Genomic DNA, 20,677 nt, shown 5'->3' with positions numbered 1-20,677 from the left:
TTGCTGACTGGGAATTGATGTTTGAAGTTAACGGCTTCAGTTGACTGTAATTGCAGAGCTAACTGCTTGTCCATTTACAATAGAAATTGGTAATTCTATTAAACATTTTATTTTCTTAAAAAAAAATGCTGCTTAGCATTCGTATTTGAACAGAGCATGGTTTCCACCGGTGTATTGCAACTCTGATAGCCCATTGGGCCTAAGATGACCCTCTGTTGGGCCTCAACATCAAGAAGTGTTTTTAATGTTTCTTTTCTTAGAACATCCTACTTGATTTATGTTAGCTAATGTGTGCTTTTAGCTATTTTTACACGCATATAAACTGGTTATAAGATTTTGCAAAGCTATAAAGAAGCTAAAAAATAACCCCAAGAATATTATGACCTTATATTGTTTTACCTGTTTAGCTGAGTTTTAATAATTTAGAATATGCAAAATCTTGTGTTGGTGTGAGAATAGGATTATTCTGGAATTCTCATGCCAGAAGTGACTTTCTTTCTCATATCAAACCAGCAGCAGTGTGTCTGTAGAAGGCCTCACAATCACAACCCCTCTGTGTGGTTTATGTCATGCAGTATGTTTATTTTTTATTCATCAAGCTAAAAGCTCAGGGAGATTGAAAATCGCTTTCAAGAGTTATGAGGCCAAAATGGTAGCAGAGATTGTAAAAATGTAAAAAATAAGCCAGCGCACAAACACAAATCTCAAACAGTTGCAGTACAATTATGAGTTAACAGGTTCAAATCATACAAAAATTACAACACAACAAAACAATAAAGTTTCAGATGAATTTCAAACCAATTTCAAGAGCGATCTCAATGACCAGCTATTTGATCCTCTAAATGGACTTAAACTCCCCCATATTAACCAGTTCTGATCCTTTCAGATCTCGGTCTGTTTTTCATTCTGGAAACAAATAGTTTGTCTGATAACCGATGGATAGCACTAATTTTGACTAAGTGCAACTTGAAACTTCTTTTTTGTTATTTGCAAACACATGTTGGCATCAACAATGAAATTAATGATCAGAGAGGCACAACACTCCAATCGATCATCCGGAGCAGATACATACGTTGAAGGCACACTAACATACTGTAACTGTGTTAAACATTCTTAAACACTGTAGGAGAATATATTTATTGAAGCAGCTCTAATACATTAAAGCTAGTTAACCTTTAAGGAGAGTCTTTAATAACAGCTACTCTTCCAACCTTTTGATATATTATTATACAATCTAGGTCCTTGCTGATTTTATACTCATTGTAACTCAAGTAGATTTGAGCCAGAGATGGATGCTGTATACTATAATGACATGCTACACTAAGCTTGTTTACTGATTAGAGATATCTTGCCGATTTGCTCCATTTCCGAAATTCTCCTGCAAACTGCAGAATAAGATTCACTGTTGAAGTCCCATTAAAAAAAATCTTTGTGGCTCAAAAAGCTATTTGTGTGTGGACAGGTTATTCAAAAGCAACAACAAGCACTGCAAGAGCGGAAACCTCTGCCAAGACAGCTCACTATCCAGGCAGGATTTAAGGGAATGGTATTTTATTTTGGATGCAAACTATAATGTGATATTTAGAATCCCCATATACCATATACATATCATGTAATGTTGCCAATACAAACAAAGCAAGTAGAATTTCAAGTATAGTTTTAAAGATAAAAGGCATTTTATGAAAGTTCGACCTTATTTGACCTTAAAGAAGAGGTTAGTGGTCCAAAGTAATGAAATATTTTGAATCCCCATATATCATTCCCTATGTGCCTATAATACAAACAAAAGCAGTAGGAAACATAGTTTTAAATAGCTCTGTACAGCATTACTATCACTTTAAAACTTATATTAACCTTTTGACCTTGAAGAGAGGTCAGTGGTCAAATATGACAGGATATTTTAAATCTTCATATGCTACTTTCTACTTGTTGACAAATACACATGGCATTTTTAATCCAAACGAGCCATCGAGAACTACCAAAAACATAACCACACATTTTGTAAATTTGAGCTGATCTTTTCTTCTATTTTAATTTTTTCTGTTGTTTGAGGAACGCTGAGTTAAGATGCTTCTCTGTCGGTCTGGGTGGCTGAATGACGGACCCGGTGGTTGGATATCTGCCAAACTTCACAGTAGCATATTCACAGGCGGTGGTGCTGGGTTGAACTGTGTCAAAGCAGCCTTGAAAGTTAAGAGTAGCGTATTCTTCTAGGTTTTCTAGATTTTTTGAGTCTATCTTCCGGAGCTCCTCTCGTATCCTTTCATAGGTACAGTCCTTCAACAATAGAATGAAAAATACCGTCTAAATGCTTCATATTCATCACCCTCTCCCAGTATGTGGAGAGGACATCCTTCAGTGCATTTGCTTTCTTTTTGCCATAATGTTAATAATATTTGTTGCTTTGTAAAACCTAAGCACTATTGTATTATCATCTGTCCATTTACGGTGAAGTATTTTGCCATCATACCACAACCAGGGGAGATAACGTTAATTTTCCGACCATGTTTGCTGACTAAGTATCAGTACACCACGATATACTTATACATAAAACCTCAAAAAAAGTTCACACCCACCTCCCTGTTATGCTGTGGTGCTGTGCCAGTTCCTGTGTTTTTTTCTGACAGAGAAAAACAAACAAACAGAAATTAGTAGGTAATACCAGTTACCTAATAATATTTCTAATTTGGTTTCATTTCATCCAGTTTAACTAGAAATTAGCAAAGATGGTCAAATTTATTACTTTTAAAATCTCTAGATTCTGCTAATGTTGTACATCAAGTCTGATGTACCATTTCCGTCATCTGTCAAAGATAGGGAAGTTCACGGATGTGGATTTGTGGGTAAAAAAAAAAAGCACACATTTAAGTATTTCTCTTGATGTGCAAAAGATTAATGACGGTTCTTACGTTTGTAGATAAGGATTAAAACTACTGGAAATAACAGCACAGACAGACAGACCAAAGTCAAAGTAATAGGTTCCACCAAGAGGCCTGCAAAATAAACCAAACAACAACAAAAAACATGATTCACTCTTTGAAACTGTAAACACTCAAAACAATATAACTTTCTAGAACTGAAACTTTAAAAGATATTTACAAAAATGTCAAGTTAAATATTATTTTATATGTGAACATCTTCAATGTATATCTCTTCTGCTGCAGAAGTCTTAAGATACCACATGTGCTCTCACCAGAAACTGGTGAAACAGTAGTAGAAGAATCAGTAGTTGGAGATGATGCTGCTGATACTGAAAGGAAAAAGTTGGCAAGTTAGAAGTCAGGTTTATTCTTCTCTATAATAAAGGGTAGTGTTATTTATGAAATCAAACCATACAAATTGAAACTCCTGTATGTGAGCTGATAATGTTTTTCTTTTTGTTCGTTTTTTAATTTTCAGAAAGTTCCAGTGAAAAACTAAACAAAAAACAAAACAAAAATCCTGAATTTTCAGAGATTTCAGAGATACTTGTACAGCTGCTGTTATTGTATATATATATATTTATATTTCTTCATACATTCTTATATAGTTCTATACTGTGTATTGTGTATTTGTTGTACAGTTATTTTATTTTTCAACTTTAATTTATATATTTTATCTTATTCTTTCCCAGTTAAATTTACCCTTTTTAATTTTCATATTTATTTCCTATCTTATTCATAGCCTTTTCTTTTTTTCTTTAGGTCACGAGCAGTTGTCTAAGCATTTCACTGCATATCGTACTGTGTATGACTGTGTACGTGACAAATAAAATTTGAATTTGAATTTGAGATTTCAGACTTTCAGACTGATTCTTTCATACAGAGGTAAAAACCTAAAGAACCTAACTTTTGTCAAACTAGCTTAGAAGCAGATGGATGGATGGATAGACAGAATTTCCTGCTGTCACATCACTTTTTCAGTTTCATAATGACAGAGTTGAGATTTAAAAGTCAGGTGTTTTCTAAAAGTGACTGTTTGCACTTTGTACTAAATGGTGGTGGATGCTGCAAATCTGTATTGAGGACACAATGAATCAAGGGCAGTTGTGGGTTTTTGAGTAAAAGTTCAGGTTTAGAGGTACTGAAAGTCTCAAGTAAGTTGTGGACACATGATTGTACGCTTAAAGTGAAAATTAAACTTCAAACAACTGAGCTCTGGGCATGCAGACTACAAAGGTTTGTAAAAGAATGTGTCACTGAATTCAAATGAGGCACTGTAATAGGATGCTACTGTAAGTTTATGAAATTTCATAGTTAATGAAACTTTTTCTTTCTTCACAACAACTGTAAATGGTATGATTGCTCATAAGGTTTTGAAGCAGAGTAACTTTTTTCTGAGCCGCTACGTCAATGAAAGTTTCCAACACTGTACTAACTCAATAAGTGAGGACTTCCAGACGTCTTCTGGCATTAACATCTGCACAAAAACTGTGCACTGGGAGCCTCGTGGCATGGGTTTCCATAGCCGAGCAGCTCCTGTGGGTGTAATGTGAGGGTGGCTTTTTTTTTTTATCCATATAGCTTAGGTCATATACGCTGTCAGTCCTTATCTCTTCTAAATGGCATTATTAATCCCTGTGTCACTGTAAAAAACAAATTTTTAGAGAGTGAGGGCCTTTTTAGACTCGTTTCATGGTCACTGATGTCATGGTGGAAAATATGACATGGCATTTGATTTAATCCTACCATAAACACATTAGTGAATAATCATGATCATCTGTCATAATGTAATGTTCTTAAAAAAGAAAGAAAAGTCATGGGTAACATTGTAGTAACATTCAACATTAGAAGAGTAAAAATGGCTCTTGGCTTTTAAAATCTGGGAGAATTCAGTAACAGCAAAGATGTGGCAGAGGTACAATTTTAAGAAGAAAAAAGACTTTCATTGTTATACTGTGTCGTAAAAACCTAAACAGCAACAAGGTTTCTCTTGGCTGGCCTGGAAACGCCTTGGTGTTCATATTCATATTAATATTCTTATTCTTCTATGACAAAAAAAGTACAAGTGTTCATTTAAAGAAATAAACAGAGCAGTAAGAGATGTTTGTTTTTTGTTTTTGTTTTTTTCTTTATTTTCCTTAGCCGAAGGCCATATCATTTGTTTTCTGACGTGGGAGTTGGATAGTCCTGGCTCAGGGACTTTTTTGGACGCCCTGTGTCACTACTGCTTCTGGACTCTTGTTGTCTTTTGGTGTGTTTGGTGTGTTTTCAGAGGTTTCACTCAAGGTCATATTGTTCATTTTCTTAACTAGGAGTCGGATAGTGCTTGGCGAACAACTTTTTTGGCTGCTCTGTGTCCCTGCTGCTTGTTCTGGCCTCTTGTTGTCTTTTGGTGCGTTTGGTGTGTTTTCAGAGGTTTCACTCAAGGTCATATTGTTCATTTTCTTAACTAGGAGTCGGATAGTGCTTGGCGTCCAACTTTTTTGGCTGCTCTGTGTCACTGGTGCTTGTCCTGGCCTCTTGTTGTATTTTGGAGCGTTATCAGAGGTTTTGGTATCACTCGAGGTCGTAACGTCCATTTTCTCAACTTGGTCTTGGATAGACCTTGACAAAGAACTTTTTTGGCTGCTCTGTGTCACTGGTGCTTGTCCTGGCCTCTTGTTGTATTTTGGAGCGTTATCAGAGGTTTTGGTATCACTCAAGTTCATATTGTTCTTTTTCTGAACTTGGAGTTGGATAGTCCTTGAAGAAGAACTTTTTTGGATGCTCCGAGTCACTGCTGTTTCTTTTTTCTCAGTGTCTACTCTCATCCTCTTTCTCTCTGGAGAGTAGCTCTCAGAGTTGTTTTCGCTGCCTTTGGAAATCTGACTGTATTGTCTTTTCAACACAGTTTTTTCTTCACAGATTCGTCTTTTTTTCCTTGGTGGAGAGCAGCTGTCGTCACTTCTGCAATTCTGTGCAACATAATTCGGGCCTCGCTTCCTCTTGAGTGGAAGCTGGAAATGTGTTTCATCCGAATTTGGCTCTGGATTTTGGTCCATTGCTTGTTGGCTTTTGCCGTGTTTACTCTGAGACATGTCAGAGTGTTGATGAAGTGACTGTCTTAAAGATTCAACTATTTTAAAATTTTTCTCAGGCGTACCTTTGAATGCTGCAATCTCGAGTGTTACAAGTAAACGGACTGACAGTTTGGGCTTCTTTCCCGGATTTAAGGATTCACAGATCAAAGGCATGTTATGACATCATGATGATGTCATAACATAAGTAACAACAACATTCTTTTTTTTTAAATTTGGTTCTATTGTCTATGGGGCTTTGGAGCGTGATGTCACGGCAGGGGGCGTAGCCGGGGCGCCATTTTAGCAGGCCAAACAAAGGGTTAGTGATGGTAAATTTGATTCTTTTTACTGAATCGAGTTTTAATGAGTCACTCACCAAAGTGAATCGTGTTTTTTGAGTCATTTGATTCACTGAGTCAGTCGACCAGAGAGTGCACAAAATGTACATTTTCACTCAAACTTAATTTGTTTCTCTTTTCATGTAAATCCTACTGCTAAGACAACCCGTTCTCACTCCCGACATGTGCTCGGCTCCAACCAATCAGACACAACCTGTGTAAGCAAAGGATGATGGGAGAAGGAGAGACCCATTTATCAGAATAAGAAAATGAGGCGGAACTGATTGATTCTAATGCAGGTATGTAAAAAATACATATATTTAAAGTAATACCTTGATGTGTGTTTCAAAGTTTGTTTTTCATAAAAGCTTCAAACAAACAGAGGTGACTGATCTCGGAAACGGTTTAATGCATTTAAAAATGGCTACAGCTACCGTCAGCATGCTTGCTAGGTAACGACTACACGTGGCTACTGCAGCATTAGCCATTTAATCCAACGATGATGGATTAAATCTATTACAAACGTTAAAGGACTTGTGTGTTGCAAAATACCCTCACATGGTGCGTAAAGCAGTTTTTGCGCTAAGAGTTCTGCTAGCTCTTTATAAACTGATGATGCTAACGTTAATTGCTAACGTTAACTGGAGCGCCAAGACTGAAAATCATTTGAATTGCGTTAGTTATGTGTTTATGTCACTGAGTTCTGCAAAAATCTCTTTCCTCTTTAGCTTGAAAATGAGTGATTCAGAGGATCCCGAGCTGGAGGAAGAGCTTCAGGCTGCTGACGAACTCCTTCAAGATATGCAGGTAACATTTTTAGTGGAAACAGTTGTTAAAGAGGGAACACGCTTGTCTAATATTTTGTACGGAGTAATCGTTATATTATTTGAATTTTTTTTTATAAATTTTTATATATGTGTATATATAAGTTCATGTCAAATTAAGTTGGTTAACTTAAGATGTTTGATAATCTTTGCTTTAATCATGGACTGTATTTTAGGTGTTCCTTTTTTCCTTGTTAATTGCTTAGAATGATGCACAGAGTGAACCTCAGCCAAGACCAGTGCGCTGGAAAACACGTGACAGACAGGGAGATTTTATTCCTCAAAGACCATCAACCAGTCGAAGTACTAGTTGCATGCCACGTGGTCAGTGTTCACACAACCATTGATTTTATCTCACAACTTGTTTTCACCAAAGAATTTCAGTAAGTAAATATTCTTCAATCTCTTTTTTTCCTCCCAGTGTCCAGAGATCAGCATCAATGTCCACGTGAAGAACCTAGTTATGTTGCCAGTGTCAACCCAACAAAAGGCACTTTACCTTCTTGTATATATTGTGATTTCTGTTTACTTTTATATTTGTTGTTATAGTTGAGTTAGGCAGGGCTTTTGTGCAGTCCTAAGCAGTGTTGGTCAAGTTACTTGAAAAAAGTAATCAGTAACTAATTACTGATTACTTCCCCAAAAAAGTAATCCCATTACTTTACTGATTACTTATTTTCAAAAGTAATTAATTACTTAGTTACTTAGTTACTTTTAAAAACACGATTTACAACCTGAATAGGTGATAAAGCGATAGATCTTTCAGCCCAATTCTACTTTTTCTGCATAATCCATCATAAAAAATGTAATCAAATGGAAAAGTCTCTTTTTTTTTTACTTGTTTTATCAGTTTTAATCTTTTAACTTTATGCATCAAGCAAAAATTAAATTATATGCAACATTCTCTGACTTGAAGAAATTAGTTTAACATTTAAACCTATTTTCTGCACATTCCAGCACATAAAATAAAATTTTTTTTTTTGTGTTTCCACTCACTCTTTCAAATAGATGCAAGTAAAACACAGCAGAAAATAAATAACATCAAAGACTCAGTGTCCTGTTGCTCTATTTTCACCTGTAAAGCAGGAGTAGGGTAGACGGAGGTGTGCTCTGGTGCAGGTGTGCCGCAGCGGTCAGTGGAAGGATACGGCAGCTTCTCTGTGAATTTCCCATTATGTGGTAGCGCACTCGGTGCTTGTTTAGGGTTTTTTTTTTCCGCTGTAAAGAGAAGTTTTCTTCCCACGCACAACGGACGTTAATGTTTTTGTCACTTTTTATGGAATCAAACTCAAAATAAGGTCAGTACTTCCACGCTTTAAACGCTGCACGCACACACTCTCTCCCGCACTCGATATATTATCCATTGTTAATCTGCACACAGCTGTTGTCACGAACGTCGCACTCGCTTAGATCACTGTCATGAGACATTCTCGCAAAAAAATCACGGTTTTAGTAACGCAGTAACGCAGCGTTCCTACAGGAAAGTAACGGTAATCTAATTACCGTTTTTGCAATAGTAATCCCTTACTTTACTCGTTACTTGAAAAAAGTAATCAGATTACAGTAACGCGTTACTGCCCATTTCTGCTTATTACAGGCAGTGTATACATAAAGATTTCCACACTGGCTTCTTTGATGTGCTTTGCTGCAGTGTCAGCTCCTGTGTTGTTTGAACATGAAAATTCTGGCAAAAGGGAGAGAGCTAACAAGCATATTAGCATTCAGTAGCATTTGTGTGATTATAGTTTGGTTTTATTTGATTTCATTTAATAGACATTTACCAGATATGACACAGATTTAACAAATGTGACCAGGAAATCTGAAAAACATTTATATTCATATGCATAATGCACTATATCTGTGACACTTTAGATATCAGTAAGACTGAAGAATGATACTTTGGTACAACAGTATCAGACAATATTTGACACTGAGTGGGCATGTATTCTTACTGCATTTATTCCTTTTGGATTACTCAAATGTACTAAGGTGTCACTGTGGCTTAAGGTTTGTGATTTCGACCATAAGCTATGACCTAAATCTTTGCCTTAGATCTATATACATTCAAAAGAGCGTTGAGAGAATATCATACAAGTTGCAGCAGGCCTCTTTTTAGGAAGTATTCTTCGATATGTCATACACACACACAGAAAAGAGCACAGGTGTAACTGGTAATTTAGATGGCTGCCTTCCATCTGGGTGAACTGGTTTGAATAAAAGTCTTTGCAGTAAACACGCTGAATCACCTTCATTGCATAGCCAGTTGATAGAGCTGAGTCATTGTTAATGAAAATCTTTTTTAACTTTGTTTTTCTGGCTATGACAAGTCACTTTTTTTTCTGGTATAAACACTCTCAACTGTTCATGTGCCTTAAAGTACCAGGAAACGAAGGGAGGCATTGATAACATCATACAACTGAGCTTTTCCTTTGACAATAATTGTAAAACTAACTTTCACACAGGGCCCTAGTAGATGAGATTAATTTTACTTGGAAGAAACGTTTTTTCCAGTTACGCTTACATTGACGAATAAGGTTCTGAGGCTGAACTCTCAGAGACATCCTGCTGAACAAATGTCTGTCAGATGCATCTACTGCAATTATTACTCAGTTTATTTCCCATTCAGTTGTAGTTTAACTCAGTGGAATCAGTGGGTCATGCAATGACTACATTTAATAGGCAGTAAACAAGATAGTAACTCATAAAATGCACCCAATGTGGAATAACTTTTGTAGACGTTAAAACAAATAAAAAAAAAAACCCTCTAAAATTTATTAAGAAATCTGAATTTCTGTTTTAAACTTGGAGCTTTCGGACTCCACTTTCTAAATTCAGCATGCGTCCGAGGTTAGTTCGATTTTTCTCACTGAAACAATGCACATGGGCGGGGTCTAATAGTTATACTTGGTTTTATATTTTAAAAACCTGGTTATTACCCTTTTTATGAATTGAAAGCGCAGTAAATCAAGTGACCTCGCGGTCTCCGCAGACAGGAAGATGACCAACGTCGCTGAGGGGTAGGTTTAAAATTTCGCGGCGCACCCTCTCGCCGCTCTCTGGTGACTGCTGAACGCCGCCCGCGTTTCGCCATTTTGAAAGTGCTGTAAGGAGGCAGAGGCGAGGGAACTCTCAAAGTAGAGTGCAAAGTCTACAAGCCAATAGTGGGCATTATTAATTACTTTGTGGAAAACAGTTCCGTGCTGTATAGCAGGGCCGAGGACTTTTGCTTACGTTCTTCAGAGTACCAAGCAGCACTCCCGGCTTCATTCCTGCACTGCGCCTCGCTAGAACCTCCCAGCCGACCCGGGTCAGCACTGTTCCAGTCCAGGGCCCGAGCCGCTTAGATACCCCTCTCCGAGTCGCTCACCATGGCAGGTAAAACCACAGGGGAAAAGACAGTGCCTGAGGTTATTAATTAACAGGTGCTGACCTGTTTGACAACGATGATGGGTTTCTCTGTAATGTCATGTTTAACCAGCGCAAGCTAGCTAGCGAGCTAGGATAATTCAAAGATGCCAGTGTAAGTCAGTGTTAGTGTTAAAGTGAGCGATATTCTCCATAAACACACGTAAAGTAGTTATCTGTGCCTATGAGTTTATAGCAGCAGTTGCAACGCACAGTTACTGTGAATTTACTTAAGGCCTCGTTGTCATATTGATGTTTTTAGCTAAGTTAGCTGCAGGCTAACGCGTGTAAAGTTGTCTCTCTTTAATGGTGGTGTGTCCAATCTTGGGGTCATGTTGTGTGCAGGGCCCGGTGGTGGGAGCAATGATGTGCAGTGGTGCTTCTCCCAAGTCAAAGGAGCAATAGATGACGACGTCGCTGAAGGTAAGTCCATGTGATAGTCACTGAACACTTGCTAGCCTGAGCTGCCAGGATCCTGTGCACGCTTGTTTTAGGCTTTGCTTCAAAGCGCTGCTGCCACACTTTATATTTGTGGTATTTCTAAATATGCAATCAAAAGTAATGCCTTCTTTTTTTACAGTAATAATGGGTATAAGGGATCAGTGGTGTGGTATTGTAGTCCATTTGGTTTCTCACAGACTGACAACAATCTTCTATTTTTGGCATAATTGCTGTAAAATGTCAGCATTCACTATTTTCTTAGTTCACCCTGGGTATTAGTGGGGTATTACACAATGTTTACATGATTGGTAGAGAACTCCATGTTAGAATTGAAAAAGATTTTACCTGTGCCAGAGAAGAATCTTTAATAGGGGTTTCATATTTGTTAAAGAAGTAGCACTTACGTTTGACTAATTACAGAGCTGTTTGAGTGGCCAGGTTAAAAGAAAACCTTTACCAGCTAATTATTTCCAAACTAAAGGAAAACTCAAAGCACCAAAAGTGTGTTTACAGTACATGGTGGCCATATTTATGCATTAAGGGCTACACATTTGTTTACAGTAAGCTTTGTCTGGGAACATGTATAAATGAGAGCCTCTCCTTGTGTCAATACATAGGAGTACATGGGCTCAAACACAACACTCCAGTAACGTTTTTATTAGTTTCCTGTTAAAAAGGATTCGCCTTCAGTCTGTCTGCTATTGTTTTATGGGGTTGCATGGAGTCGGGTCGTATCAGGCGCACACTGTCGATGTTAACGACTGCACTAACTCAGAATAGTGCCAGTGTGTAAGCGGGGATTGATTGTTGTATTGTAGGACTTTGTGAGAATGGTTGTCTTTGAAAAGTGCTAAATAGCTGAAGATGGAAACTTTTTTTCAGTTCTTTTTTCCTTTGTGTCCTAAGATTGTTGAGTGTACATTTAGTTTCAACAGATTACAGCTCTGTCGAGTGTGTGTGTGTGTGTATAAATATGTGTGCGTCATTGCTGTGTTGTGTTTTCACCAGGGTTGACATGATTTTCACCCCTCACAGGTGGGCTGCTGAGGCATTTTGTAAATCACTTCCCATTGAAAGGCAATGAATCGTTTAGACAGCAAAAGCCTCGTAAAACACTCAGTGTTATTGCAGTAAACATGTCTCAGATTGACAACAGCCTTCATCAGAAACTCTGGCAAAAAAATGTGTGGTTATTTATATTTGACGCTAGTCTCATTTTTGCAATTTTTATTATTGACAGCCGATATCATATCCACTGTTGAATTTAACCAATCTGGAGAGCTACTTGCAACTGGGGACAAGGGGGGTCGTGTTGTCATCTTTCAGCAGGAGCAAGAGGTATGTTTTAGTGACACATAGGAACAGTAATTATTTTTAACATTTGATTCATAATACTCCAAAGCAGGTAGGTCATCAAACTCAGTTTATATAACACAAAGGCGTACAGGTAAAAGTACAATGTTTCTAGTGATCTTGACCCGAGACATTGAATCTTGGTTTCATAACGCTTAAACTTTTGTTTGGTCTGTTTTGTATTTAGAGTAAGAATAAGCTTCAGTGCCGAGGAGAGTACAATGTTTACAGCACCTTCCAGAGCCACGAGCCTGAGTTTGACTACCTGAAAAGTCTTGAGATTGAGGAGAAGATCAACAAGATTCGATGGTTGCCTCAGAAGAATGCAGCACATTTTCTTTTGTCAACAAATGGTTTGTAAATTACTTTCTTTTTGAGTAAATTCTTTTGCTGTAGTAAATGTGAACTTTTGTTACGCCATCTACTGCCTTATATGGGAGTAAATATAACTCAATGACTCTCATGATCTTTGCTCTTTCTCATTGTTAGACAAAACCATAAAGCTGTGGAAAATTAGTGAGCGTGACAAAAGACCAGAGGGCTACAATTTGAAGGAAGAAGATGGGCAATACAGAGATCCCAACACTGTCACTACACTACGGGTGTGTATAACTGGCTTTATTACAGCCCGGATCTTTTCTTTTTGTTACATTGTTAGCCAAAACTGAGATCCTTTGCTTACTTTCCATTCATTTATAATAAGTAGATCAAGAAAATTAACAGCAAATTAAATATGTTGAGTCTGGTTAGTAATTTACATCTGAATTAATTGGAATAAATGTTAATCATTTCTTTTCCGTGTTTCCTTCCACTCATTACAAAACTGTCCGTTCTATTTTTGATTGAGACGTTGACTTATCTTATGAGCAAGTAAACAAATGGAACTAATACAATTACCAATCTGTTCCTGCAATTACTGCAGTGCTGCAGTTGATGTAATGTCTGCTTTATTCACCTTTAATTTTCACAGACACCCCTCCCCCCCCCCCCCCTTTTTTTTTTCTCCTTGTCCTTACTGAATGGTTTCCAAATATAGACTCAGTTTAACAGGTTTGCCTTTATACTGAGGCAAGGCCTTTATTTATTTGTTTAAAGAGCAGGTAACTGTCCCCATCTTAAAAATGGGGAAATCTACATACATTTTCACCTACATCTTTGTGCCTCTTTACCAGGGTAAGAAAAATAATTTGGACACTTTTTAATGTTTTTTCTTTTTCTAGTGTGAAATTTCTTTTTTAACATGCCTGTGTACATATATTAGAGATAAAATAGAGGTCATAAAATCTACTGCATCTCCCATTAAAGAAATGTAAAAACAGCCCCACATTTGTTTTCAGGTACCAGTGTTCAGGCCCATGGACTTGATGGTGGAAGCCAGTCCTAGACGAGTGTTCGCCAACGCGCACACATACCACATCAACTCCATCTCAGTCAACAGCGATTGTGAGACCTACTTGTCTGCTGATGACCTGCGCGTTAACCTCTGGCATCTGGAGATCACTGATCGCAGCTTTAGTATCCTTTCATTCTTTAATTCCATAAAGTACTGCTGGAGCGTAAGCCAGGGAGAGAACTTACAAAAATGTATGTGAATGGTATATGAAATAATGAATGATATGTTGTGGTTAGTTTTAAGTCTTTGTTTGAAGAGATGCCTGACTTATTAATCCTGTTCACCTGCTCACCCCGTATCAGTCAAATTAGACAAAGACTATGTATTACTTAGCAACAAATAAAACATGATTCATGTATTTTTATAGGGCATATAAACAATTCTTTGCCTGATATTTAAAAATGTACATACTGTGTTTACAGGCAGACTGGACAAGAGCAAAAAATGATATTCACTGGTGTCTATTTAATCTGTAGCACAGTGTCATTATTTATACTTCCACCAGATGTCCCCAAAGCGTGGGATGTTTAACTGGGTGCCTCTAACATGGTCTAAAAATCACCTCCTACATCTTATGTTAATAATTTCACCCCATGAGTTCTTACTGCGTTGTTCTGTGTAGGCTGTATAAACAAAGATGAACCAGAGTTAGATACAAAGTGGAATGATGTTTTTCTTGAATTGAGATTAGTTGCTCGTTCTGGCCGCTCATATCTTCTCTTCATGCTGGAAGATTGATGCAGTGCAACCCCTGCCTTTCATTAAGGATTGCGTCAACTGATGTAAAACACTTGAACCGGAGAAAGAATTAATGCAAACTAAATTATGTTAAATGGTTTTATCACTGTAGGCTCATGAGGTCAGAGGTCATCTGTGAGATTAATGTAGCTGTTAAAAGTTGAAAACACATGAGCATGAAATGGAAAGTATTAACAAGTGAATAACAGCTACATGATTTGGGGCACTTTTGTGCTAGTCAGCAGATATCTGTGGCAAAACCTTTTCCATGTGCCAGTCACTGTTTAAAAAAATAAAATAAAATAAAATAAATTATAATTTAAAAAAAGATAAATCATAGTGAATTTGATGTTCTGTGATTTCAGTGTCTCATAGTGGCAATAGCAGTTTTTATTTTCCTCTGCGCACAGACTGTTTACCTGCAAGCAATAAAGCCTGCTTAGATGGGTTCTTCAAACTCAGAACATGACACTGTGAATAATAATAATAATACCAATTCATTTTATTTCTGAAAGATTTTTAAGTTGCTGAAATGTCTGTTCAGGTTTTTTTGTTTGTTTGTTTTTACCTTAACCTCACCTCTTCAGATATTGTTGACATTAAGCCGTCCAATATGGAGGATTTAACAGAGGTGATCACAGCGGCCGAGTTCCACCCCAACCAATGCAACACTTTTGTCTACAGCAGCAGCAAGGGCACGATCCGCCTGTGTGACATGAGGGCAGCAGCGCTATGCGACAGCCACGCCAAACGTAAGTCGGTCTCTTTTTGTGTTTCTGTAGCTGTTTGACTGTGTGTCTCCTCAAAGATCGATGGGGGGCTCTCATTGAGCCTATCAGTGTAACACTCGATTAATCAGCTGCAGTTATAAAGTTACTCTTGCCGTGGACGGTGGCTGACTGGACTAGTGCAGTGTGTTTGAACAAAGCTGATGGTTTGTTGAGAAGAAGACTTGACAAGTGAAAAGTTGCACAGTCGTGAGAGCCTTTTCTTAACATGAAACAAAGCTGACGTCTTACATGTTGTTTTCTGAAAATATTTTCTTCAATTTTATAACAAAAAAAGAAATTGAACAACAAATTGCTTCCATACAATTCACATGGTAACATAAAATTCACAAATTCACCTAAGAAATAGAAGATCCTTAGAAGATCCTACCTAGTTTCCCATCTACCACCTTATGAAGTATCCAGGCCATGTGGGTCTTAGTGCATGAGGCTATAAAAGAAGATTTACACACTCTGCTTCCTGCTCACAGCATAGAAAACATAGCGCACGTACGTATAGATTGGTACCCGCTAAGCCAAATTGTTCAGAACAGTCAGAATGGTGACCCTTATTCGTAGCGCATATCAAAAGATAAGCGGAAAGGCTTTGTTACTTTTATGCTTTATTTCTGTGTTTATATAACCAGATTTGAAATTCAGTATCTTTTACAAAGCTGTTGTCATGTAAAGAAAGTTTGGGGGCTTACTTTAAAACAACTCGACCACTGTAAAAATTATTGTTGTTCTTCCAGTCATTGACACTGAAATGCATGTGTTTGTTCTTATTTTTTAAGTGTTTGAAGAGCCTGAAGATCCAAACAATCGTTCCTTCTTTTCTGAAATCATCTCATCCATCTCTGATGTAAAGTTCAGCCATAGTGGACGCTACATGATGACCCGGGACTACCTGTCTGTCAAAATTTGGGATCTCAATATGGAGTCGCGACCAGTAGAGACATATCAGGTCTGTAAATTATGCCAACACAAAAATACTGTTCCAGTTTCTGTATTACTTTTCTTCCTGTAAGGCTAGATTGATTCTAGCAGGTTCCGTCCATCCACGTGATTAAAGTGTAAATGTTGTTTTTGCTTTTGCACAGTTGTTGATGGAAACTCTGTATATTTCCTCATTGCTTTCTTTAAATAGGTGCATGAATATCTCAGGAGCAAGTTGTGTTCACTCTATGAGAATGATTGCATCTTCGATAAGTTTGAATGCTGTTGGAATGGGAACGACAGGTAAGCACTCATTCTGTGGCTTCCTTATTTTATTTTATTTTCCTGCAGCTGTCCTGGACAAACAAAATACATGCGTGCATGACGCACGCAGAGCGTTAGGGAATACTCCTTTTCTGACGTCACTGAACCCAGAAACACAGGCCTTATCACTTACTGCAGTTATCTGCTCGGTGCAGACCATAATGTGGCTCATAATTTGGTTTGGGTGGGTGGTGAAGTGGTATAATTGGCTCATGACAGACGACAGGATTTAATGTCCATACTTGAAAAGGATTGTGTTTGCCAGTAACGTTAAGGCTACTCGCTGACTCACGCCTTGTTTACCTACAGTGTTGTGATGACTGGTTCCTACAACAACTTCTTCAGGATGTTTGATCGAGGATACCAGCAGGACATGACCCTAGAGGCGTCGCGGGAAAACAGCAAGCCGCGATCGGTCTTGAAACCTCGCAAAGTAAGCACAGGTGGGAAGCGCAAAAAGGATGAGATCAGTGTAGACAGTCTGGACTTTAACAAGAAGATCCTCCACACTGCCTGGCATCCTCTGGACAACATCATTGCTGTGGCCACAACCAATAATCTGTACATATTCCAGGACAAGCTGATCTAGCATTTGTTGAAGCACTGAGGTCCCAGTTTCTGCTTGAGCCCCGCTGCTCTGATATACAAATATGAACAATAGCTGTCTGTTTTTGGCTAAATCCCTCTTGATGAGCTGCCCTTGGCATATGCCAAGAACTGCTATGTCAACAGTGGCATGAACACAATACACCCAAGTAGGCCATCACAAGCCCATTTTCTATTTGTATTGCAAATATGAACATGTAGGGTTTTTTTTTTGTTTGTTTGTTTTTTAAGATCTGAGTCATACAGTGGGATTTAGTGTCATGGATTTTCTCTGGTTGGAGCACTCCAGTCATCAAGCTACAATTTGCAACTCCACTACATCCCAAACCAAAGGGAAATCTGTTCATACACATGTTTGGTTAGTTTGTTTGATTCTTCTTTTGTGCCATGGTTATTCTGTGTCTCATAGCCACTAGTTATTAGATTATTGTAGCTATTGTGTCTCATTAGTTTTCTGTTGCTCTCATATCATTCAGTCACCACTGGCCTGAAACACTGGTAATGCAAACTGTCGACACTCCATATTTTCACAGTATTTGTCCCTTTGCCAAGTTCACTCACCACTTTCTTGCCAATATACAGTATGATTATGCAGTTAAAGGACTCGTTTAGTGTTTTAACCTTTTTTATGGTTCTATGATTATAGCATACAGCCTGCATTACTGCAAACATCTGTCCACAGTGTGCAAGATTTAATATTGGATCAGATTTTGACCTTTTAAGACAGCCACTAGTTTACAGTCATTAATATTAACAAAGTCTGCTTCATTTATTCCTTTATAGTGAACTTGTTGCTGTTGATTAAATCAAGTTACATTACAGGAAAACTGTTTTCATACTGTAACATTTACCATTTAACAATGGAGACTAAATTCTGTCTTTTTTTTAAGTACAAGAAATAACAAAGAACCTGGTTTTTCAAGCTGCACTGAAACCTGAATATATATCCTGTTCCAATCTCGAGCCACTCTCTAAACAACAAGCTGACTTTCATGTTGTATTGATGTGGACAATGGTTTATAGTAATAAAAAATATAATTCCAGTTAATAGCCCACGGCTTTAGAAATGCTGGCGCAGTCGTGCAAAATGCACACACACATTTTTCAGGTATTGTGGTTTTATTATGGCTAATTATGCCAAAGTAACCAGTCCTATACTCACTCTGAAGCTACACTCAATTGAAGCCGTTTTGCAGAGAGTAAGTCCCCTTGTCTGACCTCGTCACCCTTGCAAACAATAGCTCAGGACAAAAGGACATATATAACAACTATAACACACACACACACACCCTTCCTAGTGTGTGTGTGTGTGTGTGTGTGTGTGTGTGTGTGTAATGGCATTGTGTGGCCTGTGGCAACAAAACTAAGTTCTGCTGCCAGCTCTCCCGCTATTTTGTTTGCAGGTTGACCCATGGCTTTACCCTCTGTATCTACTTTCTGTTTGTACACTTTTTTTTTTTAATATAATGACATTTTGTACTGTACCTGTTTAAAAATAGATTAATCACTATAGTTGATTTATTTTTGTATAAATTAAGGCAATAGGATTACAGTCTGATCACTGTAGTTTCTTTAGCTGTCTGTCTCAGACTGATTGTAGATGGAAGGTTCCTTGACAGTTGGGTAACTGTTTTTTTTTGTTTGTTTGTTTTTGACATACGACTTGGGGACATTTTTTTTCTCATCCTGGAAGTTTGAAAACTTAAAGAAGCTTTTTCAGGTCTCAGTATCTTTTGAAGTTGTAAGCATTATAATTCTAACGTTTTTTTTGGGGGGGGGCACACTGTGCATGTAGAGCTTATTTGGATGCCTCAGAGTTGGTTTCTAAAATAATTTGGATCTTAATGTTCCACTTATGTGCCATAGTTTTTGATTTATTTTATTTTATTTGGCTGTGAAAGAATAGGCCCTTCTGGGTCTCTATTTGAAAGGCATTTTAATCAATGTTTATTGCTTAAAACTGTTTAGTCAACTTCTCTAAAGTTACTGATTTAGATTTATGAAAATGTCTCCTCTCTCCTGTGAAGCATGTTTCGCTTTGCTATACAGGCTTGTTTATTTATCAAGGAGAAATTGTGAAGCACTCAGTTTGCCGATGATTGTTATATGGCAGGGTAGTTAATGAGACATCAGGTGTAAGTGTTGTTAATATTAGCTGCACTGGGAAACCTAATGAAAGCTGAGCTGTCACTAAGTTGTTTGTCCTGTTGTTTTTCTTCTATTGAAAGTCAAATGTCATATCAGGAAGAAGGTTTAATCTGTTGATGTGCAAACAACTTGATTATAGCACAATTTGTCCGCTTCATGATTTAAGCCATTAAATCAGGGAATGAAGCTTCTTGGTCCACTGGATGGTATTTGTTTCAGTTCATGTGTTACTTTTATTTTAGAGAACGGATATCCAATCGCTAGAATGACAACAAAATAACCACCCATGTCCATACGGTGGTGTTAAACTACTGTTTTGTGTGTGTGTGTGTGTGTGTGTGTGTGTGTGTGTGTGTGTGTCAGTCACTCAGGGCTCTGGGTAATGTCTACTAGTGCTGAGGTATTTCCCTAATCTTTCTTTTTCCCCTCACACTGTGTGAGGGTCGTTTGTGTCATACAGCTCCAGTCACTTGAATAAACCTTCATAATGTGCCCATTCCAAAGTCAAGGATCCCATAAATTAACACGTAATTACAGTAGCTATTTTTCATAACTGTGGTTTAAATCATGATGATATTCAAAGGAACCCTATTGCCTTTCTTAGAGCATTAAGAATAAATGAGATAATCAAGTCATGTTTCTTGAAATTTATGATGTGCCAGACAGGTGACTGCTCAGGGGAATTTACCGCTGCTCTTGATCAAAACGTACCTTCAAGAAAGCAGCTTTTCAGGACTCAAGACAAAAACTGCCTTATTTAAAGGTAGCTCATAACTTTTTCTTTTTTTTAAATAAAATCAAACATATGTAATGGCTTTTGAACAACACCCTGGGAAACCAAACCTTCCCTACTTGTTGTCTGGAGTTGTAAGGTTTTCTCAGTTGCAGCAGTGTATTATACATATCTGATATATTACAGGAGTTAAAACAAATTGCACTTTTATTTTTGTGAATTTCATTAATTTGTATGTTCTGTTTCTTTAAAATGGCCTCTTGAATAAAGATTGTAAGAGTTTGGTGATCTATGGGGTGTGGGTGGGGGGCTACAAAGGGTTCAGTGTACAGCTATGTCCTTGTCACATGGAATAAAGTACAATTTAGATGAAAAGTAATAAAGAATTTTCAACCTGAATTCTGAATGTAATGACTGTTCTTTTTTGTTGTTTTTTGTTTTGTTTTTTTTATTATTTTGGATTAGACACTGAGGGCATTTCAGGATTCTGTAAGGCTTTTAAATTCTAAACTAAGCTTTGCATGTTGTCTTAAAAAAAGACTACACCTTTCCTCTTATTTTAAATAAATTATCTTTTTAATAATAATTTTTTAAAAAAGCTTAAGAACAAAGCTGTTACTTCAAAAAAACATTTTTCAACTGGAAAGATGTGAGATGAGATGTCTGCATACCTGATCTAAGGATTACACAC

At 37.5% G+C, this 20,677-nt stretch overlaps 1 protein-coding gene and 1 long non-coding RNA gene across 4 annotated transcripts; both read left to right on the top strand.

Annotated features, from left to right (window-relative positions):
- Positions 1-6,559: 6,559 nt before the first annotated feature.
- On the top strand, positions 6,560-7,725 carry LOC146375902 (uncharacterized). 2 transcript variants are annotated; one of them, XR_014801876.1, is made up of 4 exons: positions 6,560-6,617; positions 7,047-7,125; positions 7,349-7,466; positions 7,564-7,723. It is a non-coding gene; the product is annotated as an uncharacterized LOC146375902 (long non-coding RNA). The 2 variants fall into 2 exon arrangements; XR_014801877.1 differs by lacking the exon at positions 6,560-6,617 and adding an exon at positions 6,624-6,879 and having other exon boundaries at positions 7,564-7,725.
- A 2,466-nt stretch (positions 7,726-10,191) lies between these two features.
- Positions 10,192-20,385, top strand: ppp2r2aa (protein phosphatase 2, regulatory subunit B, alpha a). Of its 2 annotated transcripts, XM_084946392.1 has the most exons (10): positions 10,192-10,517; positions 10,893-10,970; positions 12,229-12,326; positions 12,529-12,694; positions 12,831-12,943; positions 13,679-13,856; positions 15,060-15,224; positions 16,034-16,203; positions 16,387-16,478; positions 16,809-20,385. In XM_084946392.1, the coding sequence occupies exons 1-10, from the start codon at positions 10,511-10,513 to the stop codon at positions 17,086-17,088; spliced, it is 1,347 nt and encodes a 448-aa protein (XP_084802518.1). In that variant the 5' UTR covers positions 10,192-10,510; the 3' UTR covers positions 17,089-20,385. The 2 variants fall into 2 exon arrangements, with proteins under 2 accessions (XP_084802518.1, XP_084802517.1); XM_084946391.1 differs by lacking the exon at positions 10,192-10,517 and having other exon boundaries at positions 10,880-10,970.
- Positions 20,386-20,677: the final 292 nt, after the last annotated feature.

The sequence above is a fragment of the Perissodus microlepis genome, chromosome 12 (assembly GCF_051167445.1).
Source record: "Perissodus microlepis isolate ML-2025 ecotype Zambia chromosome 12, ASM5116744v1, whole genome shotgun sequence".
In the NCBI taxonomy this organism is placed as follows: domain Eukaryota; kingdom Metazoa; phylum Chordata; class Actinopteri; order Cichliformes; family Cichlidae; genus Perissodus; species Perissodus microlepis.
Note: the sequence above shows the minus strand (reverse complement) of the source record. Positions and strands in the feature narration are given on the sequence as shown.